The sequence below is a fragment of the Coenobita brevimanus genome, chromosome 111 (genome assembly GCF_032717465.1).
Source record: "Coenobita brevimanus isolate Jiangsu-jjx chromosome 111, ASM3271746v2, whole genome shotgun sequence".
Lineage (NCBI taxonomy): Eukaryota > Metazoa > Arthropoda > Malacostraca > Decapoda > Coenobitidae > Coenobita > Coenobita brevimanus.
In genome coordinates, this window is record NC_137064.1 from 9,525,357 (window position 1) to 9,552,918 (window position 27,562).

General features: G+C 41.7%; 1 protein-coding gene across 1 annotated transcript in view; it reads right to left on the bottom strand.

The window, feature by feature from the left end:
* drosha (ribonuclease 3 drosha) overlaps positions 1–27,562 on the bottom strand; it is a 575,197-nt gene that overhangs the window by 300,955 nt on the left and 246,680 nt on the right. Inside the window, exon 11 of the mRNA XM_080286434.1 lies at positions 18,535–18,685. Within this exon, the coding sequence (XP_080142560.1) occupies positions 18,535–18,685 (151 nt within the window). The remainder of the gene's footprint in view (positions 1–18,534; positions 18,686–27,562) is intronic.

Below are 27,562 nucleotides of genomic sequence, written 5' to 3' on the forward strand. Positions count from 1 at the left end.
GTCTGGTAATAGATAGATAGATAGACAGATAGTATAACAGACAAATGTAAGGATGAACCCAAACTGTTTTATAGATTTGTCAATGGCAAACTGAAACAATAGGAAGGACTCACCAAACTGAAAGTAGAAGGAGAGATCTATAAAGAGTGGCAATGGAAGCAGAAATAATGAACAAATGTTTCCAATAGGTTTTCACTAATGAAAGGGAGTTTGTGGAACGGGAGAGAGTGACTAGAAATGTAGTGATAAAAGATATAAAGGTGGAAGTACAGGAAGTGTATAAATTACTGGAAACTCAAGATGTAAGGAAAGCCCCAGGACCAGATGGAATCTCTAACTGGGTACTGAAGGAATGCAGACAGCAACTGGCAGATAAGATCCACAGCTTACTTGTGTGTTCTCTGGAAGAGGGGAAAGTACCTCAAGAATGGAAGAGGGCAAATGTGGTACCAATTTATAAGGGAGGAAACAGGGAAGAACCCCTGAACTATAGACCAGTGTCCCTAACCAGCATGGTCGCAAAATTGTGCGAGAGAATCCTGAAAGACAGATGGATAAAATATCTAGAAGAGATGAATATTTTGGTTGAAAGTCAGTTTTGATTCAGAAGTGGAAGGTCATGTGTTTCCAACTTGGTGAGCTTTTACTCGAGTGATTGACATGATACAGGAGAGAGACAGTTGGGTGGATTGTGTGTATTTAGATTTGGAAGTCTTCAACAAGATACCCCATTAGAGACTAATGTGGAAACTAGAGTATATAGGAAGACTGAAGGGGAACCTCCTGGAATGGATGAGAGACTTTTTGAGAGAGCTGAAAAACCAAGTAGTAAGGGATGCCTTCTATAGAAAGTTGAGGAGAGTGGTGGCTGAACAGGGAGCTGTAGACAGAGGCATTAATGAACAGTACAGAGCCCTCAAGAACAATTTCTTGAGAGTTACTGATGTAACATGCAGTTGGACAAGAGGACCACCAAGACATAAACTAACTTGGTGGTGGGATGAGGGTGTAGAAGCTGCAGTTAAGGAGAAAAGAAGGCTTTTCCGGGAATGGAAGAAGGGTTGTAGCTATCTATTGCCAGACGCCTCAATCCCGTTTGGGGTGGCCACAAACAAATCGCCTCCACGTCGTCCCGTCCCCTGCCATTTCACTGCCCTGCTCCCAACTCACATCCCCCTCTCTCATATACCTCTCCACCCCATCCCTCCATCTCATCCTCAGCCTCACCCTCCCTCTTCCCCCCTCCACCTCACTCACATACACTCACTTTGTCAGTCTCTCACCCTCCATCCTCTCCACATGGCCAAACCACCTCAGTGTGTTCCTCATAACGCTTCCTATCACATCCACATCCACATCATAACGCTCCTTTATATCCTCATTCGCCGACCTCTCTCTCCATGTGACTCCACAGGCTCCTCTTCAATAACTCATTTCCACTGCTCTCACTCTTGACTTGTGTCCTTCCAACAACGTCCAAGCTTCACGTCCATACGTTAGAGTTGGTATCACAATACTGTACTGTCATGTAGTAACTTTTTCACTTCCATGCTCACTTCCCTGTTTCTTATCACTGCTTTCAAAGAACCAGCAACCGTTCTTCCCTGCTGTACCCTTTCAAGCACTTTACCCTCCAAACCTCCATCCTTACTCATCACACTACCCAAGTACTTAAACGTACTCACATTTTCCAATTCCTCACCATCCAACCTCGCTGTACATTCACTGACTTCACCTCTCTCAAAGACCATCACTTTACTCTTCCCTACATTCACCTTTAGATTCCGTTTCTTACACACTCTCCCAAACTCATCCACCAAGCCTTGCAGCTCCCCTTCGTCTTCACTCAACAACACAGTATCATCTGCAAACAACAGTACAGGAGTTTCCAAACACTATCCTCTCTCACCATGGCCACTAATTGAACAACCATGGAGACATGACACATCCCTGTTTCAACCCAACCTTCAAAGAGAAAAATTCACTTAGTTCACCATCCACACGCACTGCACCCTTAGCACCATCATACATACTCTTCACAGCATTCAACAACTTCCCATCTACTCCATATATTCTTAACACTTTCCACAATCCTTGTCTATCCACCCTGCCATGTGCTTTCTCCAAATCCATGAAAGCCGCATACAACTTCTTTCCCTTCTCTAGAAACTTTTCCACTAAAGATCTAAGAATGAATATCTGATCTACGTACACAACCTCTTCCCTTCCTAAAGCCTCCCTGTTCTTCTCCAACTAATTCCTCTGTGCTATCTCTAACTTTGCCAATAAGTATCCTACCATACACTTTTCCTATTATACTAAGAAGACAAATGCCCCTATGATTACCACACACTTCTTTTTCCCCTTTTCCTTTGTACAAGGGAATAATTATACCTGACTTCCAATCCTCCGGGACTCTACCTTCCTCCCAGGCCAATCTGCACATCTTCCACATCCATTCTACTACTATCTCTCCCCCATGCTTCAACATTTCACCACACACTCCATGAATTCCTGAGGCTTTCCCCAATTTAACTTTCTTCATTGCTTCCACAACTTCTATCCTACTAATTTCTTCCTGTCTTCTCACCTCCCTCCTTCTCCCAGCCATTCCCCAGCCACTTATACTCACATTACTTCCAACCTCTATGTTCAACAATTCCTTAAAGTGTTCTCTCCATCTGCTCACTTTTTCTCCCTTCTCCACTAGTAATCTACCATTTTTATCTTTCACTCCCCTGCTAACCTCACTTCCACCCTGTCTTACTCTTTTCACGTCTTTGCAGAACATTTTCTTACAGTTCCTCCACTTTACACTCAAATTCCTTCGAAATTCCTCATCCACTCTCTTCTTACTCTCTCTTACTAATCTTTTCACCTCTCTCTTTCTTTCTTCATATAACTCTCTCTTCCGCCTCCCAACTTCTTCCACGCCCCTACTTCTCATCCATTCATTGTATGTTTTCTTCTTTTGTGCCACAGCCTGTCTCAAAGAGGAATATTTTGGCTGCCAAGCGTAGGGCTAGAAGAGAGGAGGGCAAAGTCTGAGTCACAGAGACTATTACTTGATAACCTAAATCATGGGGAAAGGAAAAATATGATATTTAGGGTGGCAGGTCAAGTGAAGAGGGATAATCGGGATATTAAAGGTGAGCAGTTTGTGAAGAATGATGAAGTAAAGGTATTGGTGAACAGTCAGGATATTAAAGATGCATTGAGAAAGCATAACCGGTTGTTGAATGAGAAGTTTGACTGGGACAGGGAAGGTTTGGAGCCAGCAGATCCAGTGTCTGGCCCTTGGCCTTTGATTGATACTGCTACTGTGAGTGAGGCAATAGGCAGGATGAGGGTGGGGAAGGCAGCAGGTGTGTCTGGGTTGACTGCCGAAATGTTTAGGGCCTCAGGCGATATAGGGGTGAGTTTAGTCGCTGACCTAATTAATAGGATTATTTATGAGTGTGTTGTCCCAGATGATTGGCTGAGGAGTGTAATTGTAAATGTGTATAAAGGGAAGGGTGATGCCCTGGAAAGAGGAAATTATAGAAGTATAAAGCTTTTAGATCAGATAATGAAGGTAATGGAGAGAGTTTTAGAAGGTATGATTAGAGAAAGAGTGAATATTGATGAGATGCAGTTTGGGTTTATGCCAGGTAGGGGGACCACTGATGCTATATACATTGTTCGACAGCTTCAGGAAAAATATATTGGTAGGAGAAGGGATCTTTATTTTGTTTTTGTTGATTTGGAAAAGGCCTTTGACAGAGTCCCTAGAGAGGTGGTGAAGTGGGCAATGAGAAACTTGGCTTGGAGGAGTGGCTGGTTAGGCTGGTTATGGCTATGTATGTGGGTGCTCACACCCAGTCGAAAAATCAACCCTGTTTTGCAGCTGGAGGGACAGACCTGCTGAGCGAATTGCGTACTTTAGGGGTTAATGACCTCGTCCCATGCCTTTCTCGGTCTACCTCTCGCAACCCTACCCCCAATATTAACACTTCTCACTTTCTGCACCCAACTATCATCCCGCATCCACTCCACATGTCCAAACCACCTCAATCTACCTCTCATCACAACACCGATACACTCCAGACCCATCCTATCTCTCAACTCTTCCATCCTAAACCCAGCCCCCCCAGGCCTTGCACACAAGGATGCACTGCACATCCAGCTAATCATTGTCATTTCTGTACATTTAAGCCTGTGAATATCGTCTTCCTTTACTGCCCACGTCTCACTACTAGGGAGCATCACACTCCTAGCACATGGTGCATACAAATACGCCTTAGCACGTAGGGAGAGTCTTCTCGATGTCAGTAGAGGCAACAGCTCCCTGAACTTCTTCCAACCACTTCTCACTCCAGCCCCACCTCCAGCACAAAACATGTCTCCCAAATAACAAAACTCTTCCACACACTCAAGAGACTCACCAGCAAGCTCAATCCATTAAAGCCTGACAATCTCCACCTGCTCTCCTTGACACGCCGCACACATAAAATCAGCATTATCTCACAGTCTACCTCTGATACCACTACATCTCTTGTGCACCCATTTATCACAAACACTGCACAAGATGGAATTACTTCCCATACCATTGTGGCAAACTGCACATGGGCACTCTCCCTCGCCTCTGACAGTAATGCCACCAACCCTAGATATCATCACTTTTGTTTTATCAGAATTTACCCTTAACGAAATGGAGAGGTGAGGGTCTGAGAGAATGGGAGTATGGATGGCATATATGTGCAGGAGTAGGTGAGAATGAGAGGGAAAAAGAAGGAGTATGTATAGTTGTGAGTAACAGATGGAAGAAGAGCATAAGAGAGTATGGATCAGCTGGGTCAAGGATTGTGTGGGTAAGATTGAAAGTTGGAATACAAATGTGGGCAATTGTGTGTGTGTATGCACCAATGCAAGATCGTGCAAGCAGAGTGAGAGATGAGTTCTGGACAAATGTGGAAGTGTGCATGGAAAGGTTTGCAAGGAATGAGAGAGTGTTTTTGATCAATGATATGAATGGTAAAGTAGGGAATGTGAAGGTGGATGGAATAGTTGGTGAGTGGGGTGTGCCTGCTGAGATAGATGAGAATGGCAGTGCGTTAGTGGACATTTGTGCTGGGGGAGGGTTGGTGATAGCCAATATCCTCTTCAGGCACAAAATGATCCACAGGTATACATGGCGAGTGATGAGAAGGGTGGGTGGTGAACTGAATGAAAGGAAGGCAATGATTGATTATGTGTGTATTTACCTATTTGTATTTACCTATTTGTAGTATACAGGAATTGAGCAATGCTCGTGTTGTCCTGTCTCCATATCCACATTTATCAAGTCTACCTTTACACACATGAATGTTTTTCTCATGCACCACCTCTTTGTCTAAGTCGTTCCAAATATTTAAGAATATACCTAATTGTGATATACACGGAATGTACTATGCTCGTGGGTTTCCGTCGCTGTTTCTCAATAAGTCGAATTTAACTTTAAACTCGTTTAAGTTTTTAGACTGGACGATCTCTTTGTCCAGGCTATTCCATAAGTCTATACTTCTGTAAGGAAAGCTATATTTCTTGATATCCTTCAAGCAGCTTGACTTTTTCAATTTCATTCCATGTCCTCTTGTTGCTCTCTTATCCCATACAAACAGATCTTCTTTGTCAATTTTATCTACTCCCACCATGGTCCTGAACACCGCAATCATGTCTCCCCTCTTTCTCCTTTCCTCTAACGAAGGCAAATCCAGTTTTTCCAGCCTCTCTCTGTATGACAGGTCTGTCAGACTGGGGACCATCTTGGTTGCTGTTCTTTGTATTCTCTCAATCTTGTTTATATCTTTCTTTTTGTGTGGGGACCACACTACCGCTGCATATTCTAACCTGGGGCGGATCATGGCCACTATCAATTTTTTCATCATTTCCTCATCCATATAATGAAATGCTTCTCTTATGTTAGTCAAGAGCTTATAAGTCTCTCCAACTATCTTGTTAATGTGCTTTTCTGGTGACAAACTATCTTGGACCAGCACTCCCGAATCTTTCTCTTCTCTCCTTTTTGTGATTAATTCATTACCCAAAAAATAATTCAGTGATGGTCTCCTGGTACTTTCACCCATTTCCAATATTTTACATTTCTTTACATTAAATTTCATTTCCCACGTCCGGCTCCAATTGTGTATCCTATCCAAATCCTCCTGCAGTATTTTACAATCCTCCTCAACCTCTATCTTCCTCAAGATCTTTACATCATCAGCAAACAGACTCGCATAACTGTTCACTCCATCTACCATATCATTTACGTAAATCAGGAACATTACTGGCGCCAACACTGAGCCTTGAGGGACTCCACTTGTTACTTCCCTCCATCCAGACATCTTTTCCTTTATTACTGTCCTCATTTGTCTGTCTCTCAAAAAGTCTCTCATCCATTCCAGAAGTTTCCCCTTTAGTCCTCCTATATATTCTAGTTTCCACATTAGTCTCTTATGAGGTACCTTGTCAAAGGCCTTCTCTAAGTCTAAGTACACACAATCCACCCAACCATCTCTCTCCTGTACCACATCAATCGCTCTTGAGTAAAAGCTCAACAAGTTAGAAACACATGACCTTCCACTTCTGAATCCAAACTGACATTCAGCCAAAATATTAATCTATTCCAGATATTTTATCCATCTGTCTTTCAGGATTCTCTCACACAATTTTGCGACCATGCTGGTTAGAGACACTGGTCTATAATTCAGGGGTTCTTCCCTGTTTCCTCCCTTGTAAATTGGTACCACATTTGCCCTCTTCCATTCTTTTGGCACTTTCCCCTCTTCCAGTGAGCATACAATTAAGCTGTGAATTTTATCCGCCAGTTGTTCTCTGCATTCCTTCAGTACCCAATTAGAAATTCCATCAGGTCCTGGGGCTTTCCTTACATCTTGAGTTTCCAGTAATTTATACACTTCCTGCACCTCCACTTTTATATCTTTCATCACCGGAACATTTCTAATCACTCCCTCCCCTTCCACAAGCTCCTTTTCTTTAGTGAAAACTGACTGGAAACGTTTGTTCATTATTTCTGCTTGCATTGCCGCATCCTTAAAGACCTCTCCATCTACTTTCAGCTTGGTGATTCCTTCCTTTTGTTTCAGTTTGCCATTAACAAATCTATAAAACAGTTTGGGTTCATCCTTGCATTTGTCAATTATACCTTTTTCAAAATTCCTTTCTTCTTCCCTACGTATTCTTGTGTATTCGTTTCTTGTTCTTTTATATTCTTCCTTTGTTCTGTCGTTACCTCTCTTTCTCCAATTGTTCCACGCCTTATCTCTCTCCTTTTTGGCTATCATACACCTTCTATTAAACCACTCCTTTTTCCTGTTTTCTTTCCCTCTTACTCTTGGTACAAATTTTTCCACTCCCAAATTATAGAGGTCTAGAAAGATATCCCACTTCCTCTGTATCTCTCTTGTTTCTCTGAATTTTCTCCAATCCGCATTTTCAAAAAAAGTTTCTCAATCCTGTAAAATTTGCTTTGCCAAAGTTGTATCTTCCCTGTCTATGAAGCTCGTCTCTTGGCTCGACGTTTCCTATTAACATCTGGAACTCAATGACCACGTGATCACTTTTTCCCAAAGGACAGAGATATTCCAATGATTCTATTACATCAGGTTCTTTGGTGAACAGTAAATCTAACCTTGCTGGTGTGTCCTCACCTCGAAACCGTGTCTCTTCTTTGACCCACTGCGTCATCACATTACTCATTATTATATTTAATAACATAGTACCCCACGAATCCTCGCCGCCTCCCGAGTACCATTCCTCCCAGTTCACCTCTTTACAATTAAAGTCACCCACCAAAATTATATTATTGCTTTTCTCAATTATTTTTTGCAAGTAGCTAGCCATATCTGACAACATCTCATGGTATTCGTCATCCTTCCATGCTCTCGTCTTTGGGGGAACATACACTACCGCCATATCTCTCTTAACATTCTCTCCAGTTTCTAATTTCATATATATCACTTCAGCCCTGCCTTCTCCCATTTCCACAGTATCTACATTTATGTTGTTCTTCACTGCTATCATCACTCCTCCTCCCTTTTTTTCTTTTCTGTCTTTTCTCCACAGTTTGTATTTACCATCTCCCAAATGAACATCAATATCTTCTCTTAATTTGGTCTCTACAAAGCACATGACATCAGGTTTATGTTCTCCCAAGAAATCATTAATTTCGATCCTTGTCGATATGAAACCATCAACATTAGTATATATCACCTTCAAATTATTTTTGACATTATTAATACCCTCTTCTCTCCTACTCTCTGTCCGTACCACTTCCTCAACTTCTGATCTTTCACAACCATCCCCCCTAGTTTCCTTCACTTCTATCTACTTAAATACCATTTCCTTACTTTCATATCCAATACTCACCAAAAAAAAGTATTACGTTCTTCCTCTGTCCTCTTATCATTTTTTTCCTTTACTTCTTCCTTTAATGATTTTAAAACTTCTCTTTCTTCTTCATTCAGATCTTTTCTTATTATAATATTTTCCATCCCTGCCTCTTTGCTTAATTTCCAGGTCACTTTAAGTATCTCATTTATTACACTTTCTGATGTAAACTTGACTCTCATTGGTCTTGTTTCCCCTTTCTTATAAGGCCCTATCCTCCTTACTTCCTCAATTTCTTTTACCCACTTGTCTCCTTCGGGGTCAATCTTGCCTAATATTCCTCTCACCATGTTCGTGTCTCTCTCGAGTCTTGCGAACCTAACCTTTTCTTCCTCTTCCCTGTTTCCAAATACTACCACACATCTGTTCCTTTCTACAGTTTCTCTCACTATTTTCTCTTTTTTCTTCAGTATTTTCACTACATTTTCTTCCATTTCTTTCTTGTTCATTTCCCTTTCTTCCTGGATGATCTCTCTTAAGCTGACCACTTCTTACTGTTCTTCTTCTACGTGTGCCCACTTTGCCTTGTGTTCTTCTAGTACATTACTCACCTTCTCCGTTTTATTAGTACTCTCTTCAAGTTTCCTCCTCAGTTCAACATTTTCCCTCTTCAAATTCTTAATCTCTTCATTGGCTGTTTCGTTGGACTGGATTAGACTCTGTATGGTGGTTTCCGTATTTCCTGACACATCCTTTATCACTAGATTCTCTACTTTTTTTTCGAGTTCACTAATCCTCATAATTAATGTTTTCACCAGGTCCATGACATTAGTATTAGCATCAAATCCTTGAAATTCCATTCCCTCATTGTTTACATTTTCGGCCATGTTTAACGTACCGGTAAAGTACCTAAACAGCTGTTACCGAATAAGCCACAAACATTCATGTATACTATTGCCAACAAATCTTTACATTTTTGGTAGTCTACCAACTTTCATTATTTTAAATTTAAAGAAAGACCCTAGGAGACAGGACAGACAAAATTCCTGAAACTATTCAAGGTTAGAAGCGATGCCTGGGACGACCTCTCTCTCCGGCTGTTCGTGTGTGGATGAAAGGATGCAAAAATGTGTAATGGATGCAAGAGCTCATAGAGGTTGGGGGAGTGGACTTTCTAACCACTACTTGGTGGTGGCCAGAATCAAGGTCCAATTAGAATGGAGAAATAGAAGAAGGGAAGGACGGGAAGAAGGAGTATTTGTAAAGAGAGTGAAAAGGTTACAAGAGGATGAGAAAAAGGCAGAGTATAAGAGAGTAGTGGAGGAACGATTGGGCAAATACGAATTGGAGCAGATGGGGGACGTGGAAGGCGTGTGTAGGATATTTACAGAAGAAATATGTGCAGCATGTGATGTGGTGTGTGGGATGAAGAGAAGACGGAGGGGTGTGCAAGGAACACCGTGGTGGAATGAAGAGGTGAGACAGGCTGTTGCACAATAGAAGAAAGCATACAATGAATGGATGAGAAGTAGGGGTGTGGAAGAAGTTGAGAGGTGGAAGACAGAGTTATATGTAGAAAGAAAGAGAGAGGTGAAAAGATTAGTACGAGAGAGTAAGAAGAGAACGGATGAGGAATTTCGAAGGAACTTCAGTGTAAAGTGGAGGGACTGTAAGAAAATGTTCTGGAAAGAGGTGAAAAGAGTAAGACAGGGTGGAAGTGAAGTTAGAAGGGGAATGAAAGATAAAAATGGTAGATTACTAGTGGAGAAGGGAGAAAAAGTGAGCAAATGGAGAGAACACTTTAAGGAATTGTCGAACATACAGGATGGAAGTAATGCGAGTATAAGTGGCTGGGGAATGGCTGGGAGAAGGAGGGAGGTGAGAAGACAGGAAGAAATCAGCAGGATAGAAGCTGTGGAAGCAATGAAGAAAGTTAAATTGGGGAAAGCCTCAGGAATTCATGGAGTGTGTGATGAAATGCTGAAGTATGGGGGAGAGAGAGTTTTTTTTTTTTTTTTTTTTAATGCGAGGAAGAAGGAACCAAAGGCCATGAGTAGTAGAATGGATGTGGAAAATGTGCAGATTGGCCTGGGAGGAAGGTAGAGTCCCGGAGGATTGGAAGTCAGGTATTATTATTCCCTTGTACAAAGGAAAAGGGGAAAAAGGAGTGTGTGGTAATCATAGGGGCATCTGTCTTCTTAGTGTAATAGGAAAAGTGTATGGTAGGATACTTATTGACAGAGTTAGAGAAAGAACAGAGGAATTAGTTGGAGAAGAACAGGGAGGCTTTAGGAAGGGAAGAGGTTGTGTAGATCAGATATTCATTCTTAGATCTTTAGTGGAAAAGTTTCTGGAGAAGGGAAAGAAGTTGTATGCAGCTTTCATGGATTTGGAGAAAGCATATGACAGGGTGGATAGACAAGGATTGTGGAAAGTATTAAGAATATATGGAGTAGATGGGAAGTTGTTGAATGCTGTGAATAGTATGCATGATGGTGCTAAGGCTGCAGTGCGTGTGGATGGTGAACTGAGTGAATTTTTCCCTTTGAAGGTTGGGTTGAAACAGGGATGTGTCATGTCTCCATGGTTGTTCAATCTGTACATGGATGGGGTAATAAAAGAGGTACAAGGTAGGGTAGTGGATGTTGGAGTGGCCTGGTGAGAGAGGGTAGTGTTTGGAAACTCCCTCTACTGTTGTTTGCAAATGATACTGTGTTGTTGAGTGAAGACGAAGGAGAGCTGCAAGGCTTGGTAGATGAGTTTGGGAGAGTGTGTAAGAAACGGAATCTAAAGGTGAATGTAGGGAAGAGTAAAGTGATGGTCTTTGAAAGAGGTGAAGTCAGTGAATGTACAGTGAGATTGGATTGTGAGGAGTTGGAAAATGTGAGTACGTATAAGTACTTGGGTAGTGTGATGAGTAAGGATGGAGGTCTGGAGGGTGAAGTGCTTGAAAGGGTACAGCAGGGAAGAAAGGTTGCTGGCTCCTTGAAAGCAGTGATAAGAAGCAGGGAAGTGAGCATGGAAGTGAAAAAGTTACTACATGACAGTATAGTGATACCAACTCTAACGTATGGTAGTGAAGCTTGGACGTTGCTGGAAGGACACAAGTCAAGAGTGAGAGCAGTGGAAATGAGTTATTTAAGAGGAGCCTGTGGAGTCACATGGAGAGACAGGCTGACAAACGAGGATATAAAGGAGCGTTGTGGTGTGGATGTGGATGTGATAGGAAGCGTTAGGAGGAATACACTGTGGTGGTTTGGCCATGTGGAGAGGATGGAGGGTGAAAGACTGACAAAGAGAGTGTATGTGAGTGAGGTGGAGGGGGGAAGAGGGAGGGGGAGGCCGAGGATGAGATGGAGGGATGGGGTGGAGAGGTATATGAGAGAGGGGGGTGTGAGTTGGGAGCGGGGCAGTGAAATGGCAGGGGACAGGGCGACGTGGAGGTGATTTGTTTGTGGCCACCTCGAACGGGATTGAGGCGTCTGGCAATAGATAGATAGAATAGACCCTTAAGCCCCTGTGCCCCACACCATCTCTCCACTTCCTAAATCTCTCCTCCACCTCCCTCTCATTCTCTGCAATCACCACTTAATCATCAGTATACAACATCTCCCAAGGGAGTCCGTTTCTGGAGCCACGTGAGAGAGCTTCAAGTACCATGATAAACAACATGAGACTCAAAACTGACCGCTGATGCACACCAACATTCATGGAAAACTCATCACTGAAATCCCCATTCACTCTTACCTGGGAAATTAATAGATTTTTTTTTTTTTTCGGTAGGTTACGATGAAGGGACTTATGCTATGGATTCTCCTATACATAGTAAGAGTATATGCGCACCTAGACCCCAAGCATATAGTACGACAAGGATGCCTCATAGCTCCAACGGCCACGACTACAATCGTCAAGGACGTCATGAGTACTGAAATAAGCCTAGATTACTTGTATGACTTACCTACTTATCTAGAAAGACTTGCGACGCCGATGCGAACTCTGGACTTCAAGATAGGGAATTATGTTTCACAAGCACATAACACCAAGGAAGTGGATGAAATGGTGAAGTTAGCGAAATGGAAACTAGAACAGGGAGGAGGAGAAGGAGACAGAAGAGGCAACAGAGGAGACAGGCAGGAGGTCAAGAAGAGGGATGACCCAAATGTTATTTATGACATTTGGTAGCAGCGAACGTATACGAACCTCGTCTACGAATCAACGTTAAATTCCTACAAAATATCAAGATTGAAAACAACCAACAACATCAGCTCCTGACAGTATTCTCTCCATCCAGCCCCCTCCGTCTCCCAGATCATTACGCTGATGCAGAGGTCAAGAGATCACTCGACGCCTTGCAAGTAGCTTAACAACAAACCAGCAAATCTGCGGACATCGTCTCCGAATTAAAAGCAAATTTCTACAAAAGCAACCGAGACTACAAGATTAGCTTCAGTTCTACATTGAATCCTACAAAATACAGCCTACAGTGCAAATAGTCTACAAGTCTACGACGAATCAGCGAACTACAGCCATCTACAATCAACTACAATTAACAACTCTACGTCGTCTGTATAATCTTCTACACGCACCTACAAGTAGCGGCAGTCTTCATCCCACAACGAGTAAATCACTAGAGAAAAGGACCGAGAAAACATCGACATAGAAAAAAAAAAAAAAGGAACAAACAAATGAAGAGTGAGACACGACTCATAACTCATCTTACTCACTCATCTTCACTCAAGTTACTCATTGCTACTCATTCACTCACCACAGCTACCAGTGTGGGAAGCCAACGTCACCATGTGCTGAGACGACAACACGTTAATCAACCAGCGAAGGACAACGCTATCACCACGTGCAACACCACTCACACCATTTCCCACCACGGTAAAAATTAGTGAGTTACATAGTTACTTCATTTATACAATACACAGTGATAGACAATAAGCTTCTGCACAAACATATAAAACGTGTTGTATAGTTACAACTTAAATTCATATACCTACTTCAATTATCTTCATAATTCAATCATTAAATACCTGCACCAACAATAAATATTCTACACTGTATATATTCATTCATTTATTATAACATTTATTTACTGCCAACGAGTGTTACCATTTATACCTACATAAAATACGTGTTTCATATATACGACTATACATGAGTACATCTACAAGCGATAAAGAAAATATACCATCACAGTTACTCAGTGAGCGATTAAAAGAACTGTATTAAACATTTATTAATTAAAGCTACCTAGTGGAAACATATAAATTAAGTTACAAGGTAAACTAGAGAGAAAAAAAAAAAAAATGGCCAACACAAATGCCGTTAGCAAGAGTGAACATCTTCAACACAATCGTGAAGACAATGATTTCCACACAGTGCTGACACACATATTACCCACGATAGGTACAGGTGAACAACAAATCAGTGTGTATAGTTAATACTGTATATAGTGTATATATTTTTTATATAAAATAACAAAATATGGGACTATATAATATCATTTTATAGTATCTGTGTAATATAAACTAAACTTTAACAAAGTATCTCAAGGAACTTAGTCAGCAATTATGTAACCATGAACAACATGGAAAAAAGCGTACACAAGCAAAGAGAAACAAACTATAGAAAAAAAAAAAAAAAAGAAAAAAAAAAGAAAGAAAGAAAGAAAGAAAAGTAAGAAAGAAAAAAGAGAAATAGAGTAAGATCACATAACAAACAAATGAAAATAAGTGTAAGTGTTACTACATATGCCAAAATACCACATAAACTACAAACAAAAAAGCAAATTGGTGTCTCCACAAACAAGTGGCATGACACATCATCACTATCATCGACCGCAGCATATGTTCGGACTGCAATTATTACAATTATGTAACTACAAACGATATGTAACAATTATGTAACGACAAACGATTGCATTATGTTACACTAACTACAATTATGTACCTACAAACGATATGTAACAATTATGTAACGACAAACGATTGCATTATGTTACACTTTGCCAATTATGTAACAGTTGCATTAACAAGATGTAACTTTTATGTAACTTTAACTACAATTATGTACCTACAAACGATATGTAACAATTATGTAACGACAAAACAGTTGCATTAACAAGATGTAACTTTTATGTAACTTTAACTACAATTATAAGGTCAAGACACATATGTAATAGTTGCATTAACAAATGTAACTACAGTTATAAGGCCAACACAATTATGCATTAACACAATATTTTGTAACAATTCATAAAATGTTACAATTATGTAGTACCACAATGTTAGTACAATATTATAAGTCATACAATTATAGCACAATTCTGTATTACCAGTATCATCATACAAGTTAGGTGAAATATTAGACATTACTAAAGTGATAACTCTATGTAATGTATAACCTAACAGTATTACCATTGCACAATTATATGCGTACGTCTGTTGTACATGCACGTCTTACAAAGTGTTATACAACAACCATTGCATTTATTCAAATATGTATACAACTTGTTTAAATGTAATATTACTGAATAATCACTATTTACTATGAATAATATATGTATACAATATTCATACAATTATGTTACTTTACAATATTATATATTTCACTTAATTAGCTTATAAGTTCATTATAATGTGTATGTAGTATGTATTAATATATTATAACTATTAAATGTCGATGGTACGCCATTTTCGCGCGACCAAGCAGTGTGGTAAAGACTACATATTATATAGATAGATAGATAAATAGATAGATAGAAGCAGGGAGTCAGATGATGAGAGGTGTTGTGTCTGCGAGAATCGAGCAGTGCTAAACATGCTTACACACTCTTAACACTGAGGAAAGCTGACGACAGCGGCCAGTAAGGAGATGATGCAGTTAGCTGTCAGCAGTCCTCTCGTGAACAAAGATCTGGCAACCATGAGGAACACACGTGACACACCCCTGCTACACCAGATTTTAGGAAAGAGAGTTTAGAAGGAGACAAGCGACCCTAGAGAGAGGTCGAGACGGAGATTAGCCTTAGAACAGAGAGAGAGAGAGATAGCGAGACAGGGAGGTAGCTATCCGGGACTTATACTCGTTCCGTGTTTAATATTTCCAAGACAAATAAAAATAGTCCCATACTATTCTTTACCTCTCCTGTCACTACATGACATTTGGTGGGGAAGCTACTACAAGATATAAAAGCCGCTCGACCACAAGTCTAAAATATACTTCTCTACAAGTAACTACAAAGTCTTTATGACACAAGCACCCACGTACATGGCCATAACCACCCTAACCAGCCACTCCTCCAAGCCAAGCTTTCTCCTTGCCCACTTCATCACCTCTTGAGGGAGTCTGTCAAAGGCCCTTTCCAAAAGAACCAAAAGAAAATACAGATCCCTTTTCTTTCCAATATATTTTTCCTGAAGCTGTTAAACAATGAATATGGCATCAGTGGTCCCCCTGCCTGGCATAAACCCAAACTGCATCTCATCAATATTCACTATTTCTCTAATCCTTCCTTCTAGAACTCTCTCCATTACCTTCATTATCTGATCTAAAAATACCTCTATAATTTCCTCTTTCCAGGGCATAACTCTTCCCTTTGTACACATTTACAATTACACTCTTCAAACAATCATCTGGGACAACACATTCATATATACTGTAATTACATTTATCAGGTCAAGTGACTAACCTCACCCCTGTATCTTCTGAGGCTTTCAACATTTCGGCAGTCAACCCAGACACACCTGCTGCCTTCCACCCCTGCATCCTGCCTATTGCCTCACTCACAGTAGGACCATCAATCAAAGGCCAAGAGCCAAACACTGGATCTGCTGGCTCCAAACCTTACCTGTCCCAGTCAAACTACTCATTCAACAACCGGCTATAATGCTCTCTCCATGCATCTTAAATATCCCCACTGTTCACCGCTACCCTTCCTTCATCGTTCTCCACACACTGCTCACCTATAATATCCCGATTGTCCCTCTTCATCTGATTTGCCACCTTGAATATCATACTTTCCTTTCCCCATGATTTCGGTTATCAAGTAAAAGTCTCTGTGACTCAGACTTCACCCTGTATACCTCTCTTCTAGCCCTATGCTTGGCAGCCAAGTATTCCTCCTTACCACCCTTCTACCATTCCCGGAAAAGCCTTCTTTTCTCCTTAACTGCAGCTTCTACACCCTCATCCCACCACCAAGTTACTTTATGTTTTGGTGAGCCTCTTGTCCAACCGCATATTACATCAATAACTATCAAGAGGTTGTTCTTGAGGGCTCTGTACTGTTCATTAATGCCTCTGTCTATGGCTCCCTGTTCAGTCACCACTCTCCTCATCTCGCTATTCATTATCGTGCAGTTCCATTCTCAAGCGCCATGTTAGGTACCACTTATGCACACACTAACCAAGGGATCACTGTAAACAAGTCTCTTACTGTTGCCTTGTGTTTGCTGACAGGCAATCAGCTGTCTTTTGTTTATAATCTACCGATGTGTCTGACACGACGCTCCATGTGTGTGCAAATCTAACCCAAAGAATGCTTTATTTACTGTTTATTTATGAATCATTTATGAAAATGCACTCATTTAGACACCAAAAAAGAAACTGACTGCACAGGGCATCATGAAAACAAAAACCACACTCGAAGGCATATATTAATGATACAGACACAACTATGCAGCATAACTGCATCCTAATACTTGGTCATTTGCTCTTGATCTCAGTTATAATCTGGAAGCATTTGGACATGCTGTCTCCTAAATTTTGGAGGTATTCTTCATTCATCTCCTTGAACCATGTGTTGCAAATTTCATCCATAAGGTGAGGCACTGATATGGTGTTGCACATTGTAAGCTTGTCATTCACATAAAAAGTGGGCAACCATGAATATAATAAAATTGCAGGAGATGGTTTCTTGCACCTGCATACACAGGTCAGCATTCACGATTGTGTTTTTAGGAATGAAGTAGAGTCCTCCCATGCCCATTCCACCCCTAAAACAACCTGAAACCATTATGCTATCATTGCCTGACAGTCTTCCGTATGTAGTGAGGGTCTCACCGACTGATGTGGCAAGGCCTCCTTACCCACCCAGTAACAAGGATGAAAACACATACAGGTGCTCTCATCAGAGAATATCATCTTCCTCAAGTCTTCTGAGGTACTGTACAATCTCTGTATCATCTTGCAATGTCAAGTCACTTCTGACGCATTTATTTGGTCAAAAGTTGTTTCTTGGCTGGAAAGTATGACGGCATGCCTGTGCAGCCGTAATATCAGGAGTTTTAAGCACATCACACCTTAGAAGACTGTCTGTAGCCTTTGTCTTGCACTGTCATCCTAACCGAGGCTTTCTTAGTGGGACAACATTTGGAGGGAGGCCAAGGGCAATTACTGCCAGAATGACCAGATTCTTCAGTATAGTCTGTAAGTCTGCATTAATGAAATCTTAATTAGCAATTAGTATGGCCATCAAGTGAATTACTTCTGATTGCTGGTGGCCTTGGCTTTCATATTTCATCATTATTTTTACCATTCTGGCAAACAGGGTTTTGTGAGTACCAGTCACTCCAATCACAGGCATACCCCCAAACCATGACCATGGTATAATGTGCAGGGTGATTTTTTTCAGCAACATTTTTATAAAAAAAAATTCACATTATATGGTGGAAAATACTTTACAGTAAATACTTCGTTTTCCAAACTAAGCATTAACATCCTCTTATTTTTACTTCTTATGCCTTTTTAATGTTGTCACAGATTGCATAAATAACACAAGAACACACAGGAACATCAGGAAAACAGAAGAATCAGAAATAAACCATCAAGGAAGACGTGTTAGTATGCAACAGGTCAACTATGAACAGTCTTCCTCTGTTCATATTTCCCTCAGTCTATGACCTTCAGTCTTGCAATGTATCCAGGCATGAAATGAATGGATCTTCAATTTCATTCTGTGTCTTTTCTTTAAGAGGGATTAGTTTTGTGGGCATCTACCCATTGGTTCCTTCTTCCTAGCAAAAAAAAAAAAAAAAAAAAAAAAAAAAAAAAGGGGCTTCCTAATCACATAAGAATACTGGCCTTAGTCCTGATCATATTATTTCCTTAACCAACATATTTAATATTTCGTTTTGATGCAAACCAGATGAAAATACTTACTCAGGATTGCCTGCATAAGACAGCTGTGGTGGTCGAATTCCGAAGTGTACAATTACTGGGTAATTGATAGTTTCTTCACTTAACTGGTCACGATCTAGCTGGTCCACACGGATACTGCATGGTTTCATCCCCGGACAGCTCACTATCATTCCTACATAGCAAAAATGAAAATACAGAATATCAAAATTGAATCAGGTTATTTTATACTGTGTACTTATCATAACCATTATGCAGTGTTTATACAGGTAGGCTGGGTCTTATTTGAGGCAGGGAAGGGCTATTCACTCTCTCTCTCTCTCTCTCTCATGATTTAGAAATTACTTCACAACAATGTGAATGCACATTAGCATTTATTATTATTATTATTATTACTCTTATCATTATTATTATTAATATTATTATTATTATTCAGCCTGTGGGTGACTCTGCACTGAGTGACAAGCCAAATGGTTTCCTGTGCACCAGGAAACCATTTACTACGCTGGGTGGTAACCATATAACCAAATTTTGGTGCCTGGTGGTTTAGTGGGTAATTATTCCGCTCCAATCGGATTAAGCTGGGTGAAGGTTTATATCCAAGGGGTGGTTGGGGTTGATTGCTCATGTAATGCCACTCAGGGATGAGTGAGGCTGGTCACTCTCATCTTAAATGTCAGGACCAACTGCCTAGTCCCAGGCTCCTACGCTCCTCATGGGGCAATGTAGGATCGGATGATGGATGGATGGATGGATGGATTATTATTATGATACAGGTACACTCATGATTACTAATCTCTGACCAGAGTGTTAGCAGAAGTCGTGCTCAGGCGTAGGCCACACAATCAGACACGCCCAACCATCGTTCCAGAAAGGTTCAGAGCTTCAATGAACAATTTTCTAAGCATCACTGAAACACTTTAGCTCCACATATTAGGTTATATTACTTTTTCAAGTATTATATATGCATTTAACAGAAAGACATGAAAGTTGGTCATAGTTGCTATTTTTAGTGTGTAATGAGTGCGTGATGCTATTTGACATTAATACTGTGTTTTATTGTTCAAGCGAGCGAAGAGTGTGAGAACACAAAATTTAGTCACAGTTTGGAACCCCAACATATGTACCTGACCGAAAGATTTATCACATCAGCAAGAAATGGAGGCAGGAGTCGGGGGAGAAAGTCTGTAGTACAGTAGAGAACTTTTTTGGATATCTCACCCAATTTTGAAGTTACAAGAAAGATAGACATCAATTTGGAAATCGCATAAAATTCCTCAATTATTTTCATTTCATAGACAACCTATAATTTCCAGTAGTTTTTCCGCAAATTGAAGAAATGATTTTCTATAAGGAAGATTGGCGTAACAGCCGGCTGCGCAAGAAGAAATGGTTTAAGGTTGCGTGAGTAGCGCAGCAGTATTTTCTGATGATTGCTGAAAGCAACCAGGTTTTGCCATTTCAAAACAAGTAATACCTTCTGTTTGGCTTTTTTTTGGAAATTCCTGACTGAATCCAAATCATACTACAGTAATACAATACCCTGATCAATGAAAGAATCTCTGAATTTCTTATTTCTCTTTCGAGTCAGAATGCTTGAGAGATTTGATGAAAGTAATTTTTGTGAGTGAGCAAAATGCAGTCGTTATTAACCTGCTAGGTCCCAAGCCCTAGACCTACAATTAGTACAAGAGGAGTATTAGTTTTTGGAAGTGTGAGGGAATATTTTTTGTGTAATCTAATAAGTTCTTTTTAGTATTTTCAGGTCAGGAAATCAGAGGAAGATGATGAGCCACATGAGACAATATTCAACACTGCCTGACTTATTTGCTCACTTGCTCTAACACGTTTCACACTTTCGGTGTGGACACCTGTTACATGTTTATTCTGCTTATTATTTTGCTGACTTATTTCTTGAGGTGAGCCTTTAACCGAGCTGTTGATAGGTGATTGCGGAGAAATATCCACGACAACCACAGCAGCCGGCATCCATATGACATACTCTAAGTAAGTATGCTTTATATACTTCTATCATTGACAAAAATTTACCATTAGTTGCTACTTCATATTGCATTTTTTTTTTTAGTGTTAACAGGCCCCATTACCATCCAATGGGAATGGTTGCACTATTCCGATGCGAGGTCTAAGCTGCAAGCCCCCTCAGGTCAAAATGCGTGCCAATTAACGCTGTTAATTCATGAATGGTTATTACGGCATATATGATCCCAAATTGCCAATACCCACATACAGTGGCACATGTTTATTTACTTACTAGAAATTGCCCCCTTTGGGGCTAAGATGCGAATGAATGTGTTTGAATGGATGAGTAAATGGGGAGTGTGTCGTCCTGTCTCGGCTACCTCCCTTTCCTTGGGGGAAGCAGCCTAGGTATATAGATAGATAGACTATGTTATGGAAGAGAAACCATAAAAAATATGGTAACATCAAAGATATGAGGCATAGAATACTTCAAATCACCTGGTTTCAGTTCTTTGCCCCACCCAGAAGTGTAGAGGATGTGTTCGAATGCATAGCTAGTGTGTGGTCATAACACTCCCCACCACGCGTCTCTTGTCAGAGATTAGTAATCATGAGTGTACTGTATACCTCAATATACGATACCCCTAGATGCAGTACCACGGCTTAACGATGGGGTAAACTACCACCAGGCCCTGCCTAACGATGGCCAGACCCTGGTTTAACCCCTTAACCCCGGGGATGTCAGAAGCGGTCCCTGCACGTCCCGAGGGGATAATTGCGCTCTGACTGACTTTTTACAAATATTTGCCAAAAATCAGTTATTAGTCTTAGATTATTATAATTATATATGCATATGGCACATAGCTTCAGCTTTCTTCTGGGATGTTTGCTGAGCCTTGGTCAACTACCGTAAGACTTGTGGAGACTTCTGAAGTTGGGTAACGAAGTCTCCACTTTACACTTCCTGACACCCCGTAATATGATTACCACAGCCTGATTTTATCACTAGAAACACTATTTTATGAATTTGGAATCCATACTCCAAAAAAAACCCACTGTGAAAGCAATGTAAATTACGAGCGCGTACGAGCTTCCCACCCACACTCGTTCCCCGCTGGTATTCTGTCATTTATTATTCAAGACACACTGACACTTTATATTCCTAGTACTTTATTACACTTATATATATCTACAGTATTTATCCATAAGTTTCCTTCTGTAATAGTAGTTTATTTTCACTCCAGGCATTCACTTTCCCATTCAGTAAACTACGCAGAGAGCGAAACTTTCACTTTCACTGTCATTATTCCAGGTATTTGTACTCATATTCTTATATTACCAATTATTTGCATTTCTATTTACATTTTCTATTGTATTTACATTATTTACAATTCTATTTTATTTACACTATGTTATACATTGTCACTTGCAGTAACTTATAAAACTATTTTCCACTGTTCAATCATATTTACATCCACTGCTTTCACTTGCTATTTACACATTATTTATATTTCCACTTGCACTGTTTTAGAAATGTTTCAGGCTGTGGTAATAAAAAAAGCAGGTTATACAGAGGGGAACCTGGCACTCAGCACACTGCCAAGAGGTGTGTTTGTGCTCAGGTGTGCGTCTGGTGGTATGAGCACACACCTGGCACCTGCGGATTGCAGCCTTCCTCTTCGTTGTGGCAGGCATTTGTATCAGTCTGTGCCAATCCATGTATGCCCTCTGCTCAAGTCTGTCAGGAAGTCTAACAGAATGGTGCCTTGGAGCTGTTGCTGTCACCCTACCATATCTTTCCAGCAGCTGCTGCACACAAATCCTGGCGAACAACCACAGGGAGAGGGACTTGTGTGGCTTTACCTTCATCTTGTACAGGATGAAAGCGTTCAGCATCATCATGTCAATGAGATGCAGAAACACTTTCCTGTACCACCCAGTATTCTTCCTGAGGCAGTTGATCTCTCCAATCATCATGTCGGACTTGTCCACTGGCCGCATGTCGATATTGTAGTCAATGACAGCATCATGTTCGCCTGTCCTATGGTCGACCTTCCCAATGTCTTTCAGTTCCCCCTTGTGTATGGTGGTGAGCATGTGCCTGACCCTCTTGTCATGCCACCATATTGCCAGCATCTTCTCAGACTTGCGTAGGTGCACGTCTCCCCACTGAGAATTTCCTGCCTCAGGGAATTTGGGGAAGAGGGCACGATTACTCTTGACAGTGCCACAGGAACCGATGTCGTGCTCTGAAAGGTATTTAGCAAGTTTCGGTGCTGTATAATAGTTGTCATTTTACAGCACATGATTCCCACCAAAACACCTTTCAAACTGCACTTTCACTACACAGCCTGAGAAGCCCAAGGGAGTGTGTTTTGTCCAGATCGACAGTGCTGGCTGAATAGATGACAAAGTCAAGGATGTACCCCGTTTTACAGTCGCACAGTACAAAGAACTTGATTCCAAACCGATGACATTTGCTTGGAATGTACTGAAAGAACCTCAGACGTCCTCTGAACTGAACCAAGGATTCATCTATGACAATCTTCTGAAATGGGTGGAAGATTGACATAAGTTTATCCTTCATTCTGTTCAGAATCTCCCAGATTTTCCAGAGTAGGTCAGTCTGGGAAGGTACATCGTTGTTGGTGAAGTGCAGGTTTCCCATGATGTTACAGAAGCGATCTCTTGGCTATGTACTTATTGGAGGTGGATGAGGCTAGTAAAGGGTCCATGGTCCAGTAATCTTCCAACTCATGCTTCCTTGAATGGGGCATGAGAGGCATGAGGGCGAAGAACACATACAGTTCGTGCACTTCAAGCACAGTCCACTGCTGCATTTTCGCTGCACCTGCACCACTTGCAGCACATTGTGACTTGTACCTGTTGGTCTCACCACATATGTGCTGCATGACTTCGTCATCAAGGAAGGCCAAAAGGTAGTCCACACACTCAACACCCTTGTCAAGAGTGATGGCAGGCTATATCCCAGACGAACTCTCGTTGACGTGGAGTTGTTCTGGGACGAAATCGGAACCTTCTGTACACACGAAGGCGTCCAGGGTTCCCTCTCACGGCGGTGTAGGCTGGGTTAGGGTGGATGAGGGTGGCTGTGAGGCAGACTGGGCTGTTTCAAGGTCACTCCAACTGACCCTAGGTTGCCATGTACCACTAGCAGCCCTTACTCTAGAAGCTAGTCTACTTTTACAACGAGTAAGGGATTTACCTGGTCTCCTACGGCCTGCCTTCACTGTAGGTGCTGGTGGAGACTCCGACGATGAAGACACGAAAATTTCGGCTGAAGAGGTGGAAGATATTAGTGAAGTGGGGCTGGGAGAGCAGGGAGGTGATTCACCTCGGGACTCATGGTGGGCTGGGTCACATGGGGCCATTGTTCCAGGGCTAACCCGCCTCCTCTTCACTCGCTTCCCAAATTCCTTCCCTCGCTGCACTAAGGACTCCCTTCCCTTGGAGCCAGGATGAACTTGGGACACTGAAGCACTCATACTGGCAGTTTCTGTCACCATTTCCTCCCCAGGCTCATCACACGATTCACCCGAAAGATCAAAGTCACTATCCATCGTTATCATCGATAAATCAGCCAGTTCACGTTCCACAGCAGAGTCACTTAGTTCTTGACCCCTTCCCACATGAGGTTTAGTAGGGGTAGAGGTCACCAGGCCCTTTGCAGTAGGCACAGAAGCGGCAGAAATGGTGGGGCGCGAATCTGACATGGTTTCACCTCGAAAGATGACACTAAACTGAATGACGTGGCGTATATGGGCAGGCAAGGGTTGACAATATCAGTGTGGTGACAGCTGCTAATTTATATGCTATGAAATGATTGGCAGGAAATCTAGACAATACATAATAAATTAGGTAGTTCCAAGTGAATGTAAATATCACTTAGGCTTCTCCCTTCCTTTCTTATATACAGTATATTTTTATTACGAGAAAAGGTCATACGGCATATTGCAAGGGGAAATAAGCAGGGAAAATTAGCGAACGAGTGCACATGGGGTGTTGCCAGGTGATAACAAGCCAATTCCAGGTGTATGGCACTATCAATTACCTTTTTTCTTTTTTATATATATTACTTTGTATAAGAATAGGGCATAGGGCTCAATTCAGTGGATGAAATTAGTAGGGTTAGCTCCTTTTACAGCTGTTAGGCTATTTAGATTGTCTTTAAACTTGTTTCTGGACTCATTTGGGTGGGTTTAGGATTTGGTTAGGGGGGGAAAACCCAAGGCTCAAAAATGCATCCCTACACTTTACACGTTAAATTTACCCTGAGATATGATACCCCACCTGACGATGGGCTTTTAATTAACTAAATGCATCATTAAACTGGGGTATACCTGTACTTTGAAAAACCTTTCATCTAGGGGACAGCCACTTCCCAGACAGCCCCTCCCCATAAATCTATCTATCCATCTATCTATTGCCAGTTGCCTCAATCCCGTTTGGGGTGGCCACAAACAAATCGCCTCCACATCGAACTGTCCCCCGCCATTTCACTGCTCTGCTCCCAACTCACACCCCATTCTCTCATATACCTCTCCACCCCATCCCTCCATCTCATCCTTGGCCTCCCCCTCCCCTTCCCCCCTCCACCGCACTCACATACACTCTCTTCGTCAGTCTTTCACCCTCCATCCTCTCCACATGGCTAAACCACCTCAGTGTGTTCCTCATAACACTTCCTATCACATCCACATCCACACTACAATGCTCCTTTATATCCTCATTCATCAGCCTGTCTCTCCATGTGACTCCACAGGCTCCTCTTAAATAACTCATTTCCACTGCTCTCACTCTTGACTTGTGTCCTTCCAACAACGTCCAAGCTTCACTTCCATACGTTAGAGTTGGTATCACAATACTTTCATGTAGTAACTTTTTCACTTCCATGCTCACTTCCCTGTTTCTTATCACTGCTTTCAAAGAACCAGCAACCTTTCTTCCCTGCTGTACCCTTTCAAGCACTTCACCCTCCAAACCTCCATCCTTACTCATCACACTACCCAAGTACTTAAACGTACACACATTTTCCAATTCCTCACCATCCAACCATGCTGTACATTCACTGACTTAACCTCTCTCAAAGACCATCACTTTACTCTTCCCTACATTCACCTTGAGATTCCGTTTCTTTCACACTCTCCCAAACTCATCCACCAAGCCTTGCAGCTCCCCTTTGTCTTCACTCAACAACACAGTATCATCTGCAAACAACAGTACAGGGAGTTTCCAAACACTATCCTCTCTCACCAGGGCCACTCCAACATCCACTACCCTACCTTGTACTGTACATCTTTTATTACCCCATCCATGTAAAGATTGAACAACCATGAAGACATGACACATCCCTGTTTCAACCCAACCTTCAAAGAGAAAAATTCATTTAGTTCACCATCCACACGCACTGCAGCCTTAGCACCATCATACATACTCTTCACAGCATTCAACAACTTCCCATCGACTCCATATGTTCTTAATCTATCTATCTATCTATAGCCCGACGCCCCAATCCCACAAAGGGTGGCCGCAGACAAAACGCCTCCAAGTCACTCTGTCACCCACCATTCGACTACCCTTCCCCCAACTCACCCCCCCCTCCCTCATATACCTCTCAACTCCATCCCTCCACCTCATCCTCGGTCTACCCCTCCCTCTCCCTCCCTCCACCTCACCTACATACACCCTCTTAGTCAGTCTTTCATTCTCCATTCTCTCCACATGTCCAAACCACCTCAGTGTATTTCTCCTAATCTTTTCAACCACATCCACATCTACACCACAACGTTCCTTCACTTCTTCATTCGTCAACCTGTCCCTCCACGTCACTCCACATGCTCCTCTCAAGTAACTCATTTCCATTGCTCTCACTCTTGACTTGTTCCCCTCTTGCAAGGTCCACGCCTCGCTTCCATACGTCAGGGTAGGGATCACAATACCATCATGCAGTGACTTCTTAACTTCCATACTCACCTCCCTATTTCTCATCACTGCTTTCAGTGTACCAACAACCTTTCTTCCCTGCTGTACCCTTTCACGTACTTCATCCCCCAAAGTTCCATCCTTACTCATCACACTACCCAAGTACTTGAATGCACTCACATTCTCCATATCCTCACCATCCAACCTCACTGCACACTCTGTGACTTCATTCCTCTCAAACACCATAACTTTACTTTTGTTTAAATTAACTTTCAGCTTCCTCCTCCTACACACTGTCCCAAATTCATTCACCAAACCTTGCAACTCCCATTCATCTTCACTCAACAATACTGTATCATCAGCAAACAGCAACACAGGAAGCTTCCAAATCTCACCCTCATTCATGAGAGCCACCCCCACATCCACTGCCCTACCTTGCACCTCCTTTACAACCCCATCCATATATATATTAAACAGCCATGGAGACATCACACACCCCTGTTTCAGTCCCACATTGAGATCAAAGAACTCACTCAGCTCACCATCCACTTGCACCGTAGCCCTAGCTCCCTCGTACATACTCTTCACAGCACTCAAGAATTTCCCCTCCACTCCATATATTCTTAATACTTTCCACATACCTTGCCTATCTATTCTGTCATAAGCTTTCTCCAAGTCCATGAAGGCAGCATACACTTTCCTTCCCTTCTCTAGATACTTCTCCACTAAACATCTTAGAACAAATATCTGATCTACACATCCTTTTCCCTTCCTAAATCCCCCTTGTTCTTCTCCAACTAGCTCCTCTGTCATATGCCTAACCCTATCAATGAGTATTCTACCATATATTTTACCAGTCACACTAAGAAGGCAAATACCCCTATGGTTACCACATACTTCTCTCTCCCCTTTTCCTTTGTACAGAGGAACAATTATACCTGATTTCCAGTCCTCTGGAACCCTTCCCTCTTCCCAAGCCAATCTACACAACTTCCATATCCACTCCACAACAATCTCACCCCCATACCTAAGCATTTCACCACACACTCCATCAATTCCTGGGGCCTTTCCCAGCTTAATCTTCTTCATCGCTTCCACTACTTAATACTTTCCACAATCCTTGTCTAAC